This window comes from Anthonomus grandis, chromosome 8 (genome assembly GCF_022605725.1).
Source record: "Anthonomus grandis grandis chromosome 8, icAntGran1.3, whole genome shotgun sequence".
NCBI lineage: Eukaryota > Metazoa > Arthropoda > Insecta > Coleoptera > Curculionidae > Anthonomus > Anthonomus grandis.
This window is the reverse complement of record NC_065553.1, coordinates 14,917,373-14,927,479: the sequence shown is the minus strand read 5'-3', so window position 1 is coordinate 14,927,479 and position 10,107 is coordinate 14,917,373. Positions and strand designations below refer to the sequence as shown.

General features: G+C 32.1%; 1 protein-coding gene across 2 annotated transcripts in view; it reads right to left on the bottom strand.

Moving 5' to 3' along the window:
* Positions 1-48: 48 nt before the first annotated feature.
* LOC126739258 (protein furry) overlaps positions 49-10,107 on the bottom strand; it is a 55,680-nt gene continuing 45,621 nt past the window's right edge. Inside the window, exons 35-45 of one of the 2 annotated variants that reach the window (XM_050444848.1) lie at positions 8,641-8,990; positions 8,484-8,558; positions 6,280-6,459; positions 6,036-6,194; positions 3,715-3,890; positions 3,467-3,656; positions 3,270-3,412; positions 3,045-3,183; positions 2,798-2,986; positions 1,339-1,627; positions 49-530 (exon numbers count right to left, since the gene is read on the bottom strand). In XM_050444848.1, coding sequence (XP_050300805.1) covers positions 382-530; positions 1,339-1,627; positions 2,798-2,986; positions 3,045-3,183; positions 3,270-3,412; positions 3,467-3,656; positions 3,715-3,890; positions 6,036-6,194; positions 6,280-6,459; positions 8,484-8,558; positions 8,641-8,990 — 2,039 coding nt within the window. In that variant the 3' untranslated portion in view covers positions 49-381. The remainder of the gene's footprint in view (positions 531-1,338; positions 1,628-2,797; positions 2,987-3,044; positions 3,184-3,269; positions 3,413-3,466; positions 3,657-3,714; positions 3,891-6,035; positions 6,195-6,279; positions 6,460-8,483; positions 8,559-8,640; positions 8,991-10,107) is intronic. The other variant, XM_050444849.1, reaches the window with a different exon arrangement.

The following is a 10,107-nucleotide window of genomic DNA, read 5'->3' as shown; positions in this document are numbered from 1 at the left end:
GAGTTTATTTAGGGATCACTAGATGTATTTTAAAGGGAAACTCAAAAACAGAGTACATATAAATTTATATTAAGATGATAGAATGTAATATAAAAAAAAATACGTAAAAATGTCATGATATATTCCTACTCGTATACGAGAACATATTAACTTATTATACCGAAATCGGAGACTATTTTTAACAAGAAATTTTTGATTTCTTCAGTGGTAATATTTATCTACTTTAATAGTAATAGATCATGTACTATAACTAATAGTATAATTGCTCGTTAATATGTTAGTGCATTAGGTAACTATTATTATGGTACTACGTATTAACTCTTTGTCATTTTTCCTTGACATCATACTGAGATTACTCGGGTCACGTTAAATCGTGATCTTTCATTTATTGGTTTCGACAGATGATTTGCTGCTATTTTGGGCTCGTCGCTCAAAATTATCATTCAAATCAGACACGGCAGCGGATACTTGATATATCCTAGTATAAACCCCTTGGAGCTCCAAGTCCTGGTTTGATATTACAAAACATTCTAGAAAAGAAAAACAATATTTCAGTAAAATAGGCCGGATCAGGAAAAAATATATACAAAATTGGAGAATATACAGAATTTTTCCTGATAGTTGCTTTCTCAGTAATTTTTTACAATTTGTAGTAGAATGAAATTTGAAAAAAAAAGCTGAGTATATTATTTTTCCATAATATTTCTTTGCACGCCTATGCGTGGTGTCCAAGATTCAATGGTGACCATTGGGATCTTGTAAAGCGTAAAAGATACAAGGTCGATTAATTGGGGATAAGTTGCCTAATTTGAAGCTTATTAAAATGTCGTTTAAGATTTTAAAACATCTCGATTTCCCACATTATTTAAAGACTTAGAGTAAATTAAATCATCTGTTTCATGCCCAGGTTTGCGCCATGAACTTTTTTGAAGAAGTTTGTCTTTTTTACCATTGTGCTTCCTCTAGCCTTTTTGACTCTACAATATTTCTTTTTTTGTTAAAAGATCAAACTATTACAAAAGGCGACTCCAATTGGGTTTAGGTTGTATTATTTTTAAAACTTCTGGATAGCCCATCTTGCTCTACCCTTTTTCATTTGTTGTGTGTCAAACAGTTGGGTTTTAACAGGAATCATCTTTAAGAGTTTCTCGTGCCAATTTCCAAAAAAGACTTTTGCTTTAAGTCTGAAATAAGCAATTGGTATTCTGGAGAACCTAATATTACTTACACTTTGTGGAATCGATTTAGTTAATTAGAACTTAGTCAGGTAAAAAAAAAATTGTCTTTACCTTTGCAAGATATTAAATTTACACATAATAACATATTAAGATTACTTACCGGGCCTATCCTCAACCATCTTCGAACAATAAAAATTCATGATAGATAAAACATCGTTGTTTCTATCGAATATCTCCTCATTCTCTCTGAGAAATGCCCCCTTGTTATATTTGTAAAAAAGCACCACTGAGGTCCATTTTTCGTTGTCAATAAGAAAACAAAGGTTTTCCACCAAATTTTCTGTACCCACTGCGGAGGAAGGTGATACGTCCCCATCCGCAATCATGTCCTCTGAAGCTCGGAAGATGGCAGACCGTATAATAGCGATTTCCCGACTGACATCTATAAACTGAAATAGGCATGTAAATAATAATAGTTTACTCGTATAAGCTAAGAATATGTAATGGATAGAAGTTCTCTAAAGTAAATGAGGAAAACTGGTCTGATCATTGTAAAAAAGTGGAAACCTGTTCACAGATTCTAGTATCCAAGACGTCACTTATGTTTGCCAAATATTACTCCGTTGTTCCGTTGCGAATTCGATAAATATTTTGAGGGCACTGAGGGTCTAAACGAAGCAAAGAGTGAAGAAACGATATTTTGGTCGAAATGAAGGGAGATTTTTTAAACCAGTAGAAAACAGGATGAAAACTAAGTTTGGATACTTTTAGGGCTCGTCAAAACGAGTTGATATACCAAAAATCACCTATATAAAATGCATAATGCATGCATGCCTAATGAAAGAGTTTTTTATTTCCGTTTTTTGGTCTTGTGCTTGGCACATTTAACCACTTGTTCCAATATAGGAACTCATTGATAACAGAACAGGTTGCTAATATAGTATTTAACCAATTATACTATTGGATAGTATGACATTGTATTCTCATTGTGAAAGAGATAGTAAAACATTAAAAATAAAAATGTTAATAAAAAAAATATATATTCTCGGCGAATGGTCTATGAATTCTTACTGTTTTTTTTGTTTACTGCCCTTACGGTTTATTAAAATTTGTGTTATTGCATGGTTTTCAGTACGAATCTTTGGTTCGATCAGTTGTATTAGTCTTTTAATAGTGCGTATTTCATTGGTCTGATTATTTTGTGCGGTTTCATACCCGATACGATGACTATCGGGTTTTAAGTAACAATTTATCACCTTATGTAATTGTAAGCTCTTTTTTCTGTGATAACAATCGTCTGTAAATCCAAAGGCAATACTCGGCTTTAAATTTAAACCAACAGATCTGCCGAAAGTGGAAAGAGAGCCATTCTGTCTATAGATCATCAGACGAATTTTCTCAATAATAATTTATTTAACACCCACTTTTGGATTATTTCTTTATATTATGTGTTTAAGGTACCTTAAGACGGGAGTATCACTATATCGCAGAATTTTATATTTTATCATTGTTAAGATATCTACAGTCTTCCAGTAGGTCAATGAATGTTGTTAAAGTTACCTTTCAATTTTTTAGTTCAAGAAATGAATGTATGAATATTAAACCGTTATGGTTCTTACCTCTCCGCTCCTTAAACACGTATGCAAGGAAGCGATAATCTTATTGCCGGCCTCTACCAGTAATATTAATTGGAAAAACAGTTTGTACAACGCTCTTCCCAGATCCACTATATATTGTTCGTGCTGGACATCTGGCTGTTGACCACTTAGAAGTTCTAGTTTTAGCGTTGCTTTAACTGCATCACAGTACTAAGAAAAATATATTTTCAGGTGAATCAGCTTACCAAGTGTATATCAATTTACCTACCATCATTGCTTGATCTCTTTTATCACAAAAAGTTTCGAGATGTTCCTGCACTTCCAGCATACCATACTTTACAATTTCGTAAAACCTCGAATTACTGAGCGCCATTGTGTTAAACCATATCATATTGACGGGTGATATTCTTTAAAAAAATATATTAAAAACTCCCAATCAAATATGGAACGAATTCGTCACAATAATATTGATTGTTACTACTAGAATTCTTACCGATAATTGATAATATCGATCACTGCATTCAGCCTGGCGGTCAGCAGTATAATAGTCGCCTGAGTTCCTAACGTATACTGAATAAAATCCAGCATATTTACGGAAGCTTCCTTTGTAATTTCAATTGTTGAATTACAAATTTCCTAAAATACATGTTTATAAATTAACAAGTCGTTAAAATGCCGTATTGGACTCACAGTGATGAGGTTTTGTAGCTGATGGAAAAACTGTAAACAGTTATCGGGAGTCGATAAGTTATTGGCTTGAACAAAGGCATTCCAATTATCCAAGACTTCACTTCTAGCAGGCCTCAAGCTTATCGCACCGGGAATATTTGGGGAAGCATTACAAGGAGTCACGTCTCCCAAATCACCGGCACTCGAACCACTAGAGCCATGAAAATCGTAGATTTACGTTATTTATATTTTACACTATTAGCAATTACCTAGTATCAGATCTAGCGCTAGAATGTGCCTGTTGTTCTCGAAGACCTAGAGAGGATGGTGGGAATATAGCGCTACTTTCCGCGTTGCTATTATCAAAATCTGGCGCGTTTGCTATTTCGTCCAAAGGAGACTCAGATTCGATGTCGTCATCTGACGACTCTTCGGTTAGATGGCGCTAGAATTTATTCAAGTCTTAAACTTTAAGGCCTTATTAATAAGTTTTAATTGGTTTTGTTTACAGGGTAGACAAATAAGTAAGGTAAGCAGATTTATATTGGGACATATTCATATGGCAACAATGGGAATCTTAGAACACTGAAAGGCTAGAATAAGCATTGCCGTGGAACTATGGGCAGTTTATTTGCTTGCAACATCTCTGAGGCAATGATACCAAAGACTGAAGTAGAAATGGCAAAGGCTTTATAATGTGATAAAAAATTTTCAACTTTTTTTGAAAGGCACAAAAAAAAAATACTGTTCCTCTTTAATACAATATGAAGCATTTATATACATAAAATATGATAAGATACTCAATAAAAAAATCAATATTCAAAGTTAGATGAATGTAGATAATGTATAGTAGAGAAAAAGGCAACAACATCGCAACGCCACTCGATCGCATTGTTGATTCTACCGACACAAAGAATCTTTACCAGTGACGTCTCCAAAAAATATTTACATGATAATTGATTATGCTTTAGTTTAGAGTATAAACCCTATTGCCGTTTATGAACTCTTTATGTGTTTTTTAAACGTACTTCATCAGAGTAATTTTTTAGTTATTATAGATTTCTAAACAAGTTTTTATTTAGGTTTATTTCTATGATCCCTATTCTCCGCTTATGATGACGGTTCTTCCTTGATATAAATTAATGACAGTATCGGTATTTACTTGTGAAAAGATTGAATCGCCTTTTCCCATGGTTCGGCGCAAACGGCGCAAGTTTTTACCATCGTAACAGGTCACAAAAACACTGAAATGGATTCAACCAGAAACTATAGAAAAAACACAAAAACTCACAAATGCCGAATGAAATCACAAAGCCGTTTGACAAGATGACATCAACTTTTGCTTGCGGTGTTGCCCTTCCACGTTTTTTAGAAACGGTTTTAGGAATAAGAATTTGAATTATTTTTTTTTTTTTGCTTTAAAAAGTTATTTTTGCGCTTAGAATAAAATATATATATGCACGTCTACTATTTTATTTTTAATCCAAAATCTAACACCAATGAGTTAAGTTAACATTATTATATGTGTTAATATATAGCTGAGAATTTCCTCTTTTGAAAATGTGTGTAAAATTGGCAACAGAGAATCGATGAATATGTTTGTAAGCAAAAAAAAAAACCCTTACCCCTGACCACATGGTGAACTCAAACAAAGTTGTTGCTTACTAATTTTAGTCTTTCAATGTTCTAAGATGGGAATTTTTTAATTTTATACAGGATGTCCGGAAGGTAGAAGTAATCCTTTAAGGGGATAATAGTTAACCTAATTTCGAATAATTTTAAGCCAAACATGTATAGACCATGGCCAAATCCGTTATTTATTTTTTTATTGCAACTTTTGCATTTTTTAAAAAATATCCAAATTTCACACCTATTGGTGAAATACAGCGCAATACAAGTTGCCATGGCAGGTTTTGATAGGCTATTGGCTAAGGTTCACTTCTCCCCAATGATGGTTTGTTAACACTTATATTGGCTAGTCAGGATTGGTTATCTACAGATCTTGGTTTTTTTTTAATTTGATTTAAACATCATAAGTAAATATAAAAAGTATCCCCTTGTAATAGCAAGCAACCCCTAACATTTTAAACGTAATTCATCAATTTTATTTATTCCCTAATTAATATCATTAATGTATTTTTTTTGTAATTTAATAAAACTTTTTTTAGGATTCTGAGCGACATTTGTCGTCTCTATAAATAAGTATATATTTGTTTAAATTTTAATACATAGTATTTAGGATATATATTTAAAATATAAAAGCATATACTTTGAATTTCCGTTGAAAAAAGGCCTTCTGGCAAATTTGTAATATCAGATATTTCTTTTCGATTTACTCCGAAAATTTAAACTGCACTGTCTATTTTTGACACCGTACTTAAGAACTAGATTAAAAAGCAAGAAAAAAGTAGAACCGCAATTTACAACCTTTGCTCGTTTTAAAATTATAGCGCCTATTTGTCCACCCTGTACAATAAAGACTTAATAATACAGAAAAGCATGAAAGGACTTTACAAACTGATTAAAAAAAACATGAAAGAAAAAACAAGTAAAATAAAAATAACAATGGTAATGAATGACGCAGACTCACGTTATGGTTAAACGGACACACATGTTGTACCTTTCTCACAGTCAACACTGGTGTCTTTTCGCTAAGGCTATCTTCCAGTTTCAGCCCGGGCTGATCGTCCTCTCCTTGGTTGAATTGGTGTCGGCGCACGCCCCAGTTAAAATTGTCAGTGCTTTCACCCTAAAAAAAAAACAAATAATCAAATTATGTTACATTAAAATGATAGATAATCGAATTGCGTCATAACGAAATAGTAAAATTGTACCTCTATACTCTCGCTTTCATATTCTAAGAAGTCGAAATCTTTAAAGACCCCGAATTCGGTAGCGGCGTCGTCTCGCCTCGAACCGCCGCTCATGTCGTTGTTTCCGGCAGAAACTTCTTCAGTACTGGAAGCCATGCTGGATTGTCGTTCGATCAGGTCGGATGTTTGACTGAAGATAACCTAAGGAACGAGTAATGACCGTCATAATTTTTTGCAAACAACTTTCATTACTTGTTGACACATTTTATAATATAATATAAAATAGAATTCCAGTCGCTAGAGGAAAGTTTTTAGGATTTTTCACGGAATGCTTTTAGTTAAATATGCCATAACCTTATAAAAAATATAGCAATTTCAATGATAAATTTGCTAAGCAACTATCTACAAAATCAAACCTTATAATAGATTTTCAGAAGCTTTTATTGTCACTAAAATAATCAAAATAAGTGAGCTAGTATGTATCAAGGAAAATAAATTTTCAGATATTTATCATTTCAGCTTTTCAGTGATCCTCCTCTGCACAAAATGGTGATATTTCAAAAACCTGAGAACTTCCATTATCTTTACTGCCTATACTTTCAAAGGTGAGGTATATTTACCTCAACCACAAAGGTATATTTAAAAAAAATATATTTATTGAAAATGGTCCAATTTGGATTGCGAAAACATAAAAAACACAATTTCTACTACAAAAGTTAAAAGCGCACGGTCTCTACCAAGAGATTTCTCTGATAAATTCTTACTTGAAAGGGGCTCGATCTTCCTTAATCTCAAGGGCTTGAAATAGTTATTGGAACACTACAGGACACAATGTTGGCGCCGATTTTTTTTGATATGTATATACAGGGTGTTCGAAAAATAGACGGAGATATTTCAATGGGTGATTCCTTGTAAAAAAATATACGAAAAAGTTTCTATAAACATGGGTTCGGAAATGCACAGTTTTTAAGATACAGGGTGATACATTTTTTTTAAATATTAATTTTTTATTAATATTAAACAAAATATTTACTCGATTCTTTTGAAATTTGGCAGTATTACTTGTTGTATTAAGAGGCTAATTTAGCCTTAATTAGATTAAAATTATAAGGTCTAGTGGCAGTTTTAGGAGCTTTTTATTGCAACAACAACTACAATAAATGTCCACTATCCATTTCTGTACACTTTCTCACTCGGCGAATCATTAAACGACGCACTCGAGCTAAAATTCGAGGTCTATTTCTCACTTCTTCGCAAGCATTTACAATTTTATTTATCAACTCTTCTATTATTTGTATAGGACTAGCATGAACTAGACTTTTGCGGTGTCCCCATAAATAAAAATCTATTGGATTTAAGTCAGGGGAGCGAGGTGGCCATTGAATTGGTCCACCTTCAAAACGGTATTTATTTTTTTTGTCGAAAACGAAGTGAGATAAGAAAATTTTTTCTCCGTCTATTTTTCGAACACCCTGTATAAAAATTCCGCCTTGAGTAACAACATAACAACTTAAAATATACGCTTCTTAATGATGAAACAGTACCTTCAACTGTTCAGAACAAAAGCTGATTCTTCTTTTTGAACACAGGAAGGGGATAAAATGAAACTGGGAGTTGGTTTTACTCCAACTAGCTTTTTTTAAATAAATAATAAAAAACTAATAAGAGTTGTGTTCTCAAAAATGTAGACAATATCAATGTAAATATTGTTGAAATTAAGATCTAGGTACTATCAAATAGAGTAATACCAAATTTGCACAAAACAAGTGAAAAACAAGTTACCTTAGTGATTTTAATGCCTTTTAATTTCGCCCCCAATCTACGCTACTTTCAATCCTTATGCGAGTACATCCTTATAAATAAATTAAGTGTATTGACGCAAAAGATGTATAGAACGGAGATTTTAAAAAACGTTTTTGATATTCCAAATAAATTAATTTTTCCTCTAAAATTTTAAAAAATCTTAAAGTATTTAATATTTCTATCCTGGGCCTATTCGAACAGTATTTTTAAAGTAATAACAATTTACTGTGCGTTATTTCTTTGGCGAATTCGAAAACTAATTAATAAATATAAAATGCGATTTATCTATTCTGTAACTAGCATAAATTCATTCGTATATATCTTATTTATTTTTGGAAGAACCGATCTACAAATTTTGAACTATTTTTATCAGTTTTATTCTGTGGATGTTGTATAAAACCAAAACTTAAAATTTCACTTACTGAAGGACTCTTTGGCAGACCCACTCGTTGCCCGCATGTTGTCAGGAGATTCACTAGACACTCTCTAACGCGACCCTAGTAATAAAATTTATTTAAAAAAAATCATGCAAAACCAAATGAGATAATAGTACAAACCATAAAATATATTAAATTTTACCTGACACAACCACGGTCTTTTCCAACCACTCTGGCTGCTTACGTCCGCCGGACTAATAGAACAGGACCTCCTGGGCGTAACTGAAGTTTTCATTTTTTCCGCATCGTCAATTTTGTGAAGGAATCTCCGACCGATCACCGGCGTCTGGGATAAATCGAATGTAAACTCCATTGTACGACCTGGTAGTTCTTTTTTAGAAAAAACGCTATCTTCAGTAAACGTCGGCGGATGGGGTATAGAGGTAAAATGGCTCTCCCAGTGACTGGTCAGAGATATAGGTGGTGCCACAAGGGAACTTGACCTACTAACGACCAACTTTAGGATCTTTAGGGATTCTTTCCAATGAGGACCTATAAGGATTACAATGTTAGGCCAATATTTAACCGTATCGAAAAATATATAATTTGACTGAAACAAAGAAATGTTGAATAACAATTTTATTATTTTTGTCAAATTAAACGACATCATCTAGAGTTTTATTTTTGTAGTCAAAGTAGTGGATTTCGATTAGTCGAACAATAAAAAATGTATGTGGAACAAAATTAGGTAAAATTAACTATTGTAATGTTTTCTAATAGGTTTTTATTAGAAATTAAATCAATTTAACTAATATTCTAATTGCTAGGCATTTTGTTGTCAATCTAGACTAAAAAACTGTTTAATATGTTTTAACCGTTATTATATATCATGTTGAACCAACGTTACTATTAAGATACTAATATGGATGGGAATTTTTGTGAAATTAAATCACTGGATTATTTAGATTAGCCAAATTATTTCTTAGAAGAATGTGTTTTGTATGTCGATTTTCGCAAAATTTAAACGCATTAGAAAATTTGGGGCACTGAATACTTGCTTGAAAATATAAATGTACCTTTCTATTATACTAAAATATTTACATGACTATAGTTTGGTAAAAAATACTTATTTATCTATTTACATCATTCCAAAGATTTACATCCAATTATTAAGTGTGGAGGAAAAAGACAATAAAAAATGATAATTTAACTCAAAAACTAACAATACAAAAAAAGCTCTACATCAAAAAATATCTTAATTAGATAAAACTACAGTTTAATAAAATAGAAGAACAATTCTGATTAAGAAAGTGTACTTTTTTAATAGCTTCAATACTTCAGTTAAAAATGTCTTTAAAATATAATTTGACTTCCCAACAATTTAGAGAAAGTAAGATGCAAACAAGACAGTAACTAACTAAAACGGCATAACAGAGTGTACCGACGGTAAGTTTGATAGTAATAATCTTAAAGGCAATATATAAACATAACTGAGGAGCGATCAAGCAAAACCAGATAAATCAATTTTTTAACAAAAATTATTTTATCATGAATTCTTATTTCATTTCGCCAGATAAATCCAAGGGTGAACTCAGATTCGAGTAAAACCGGTTAAATTCCCTTTAAAATAGTCAGGTCAATCAAGCAAAACCAGATTAATCCACAAAAT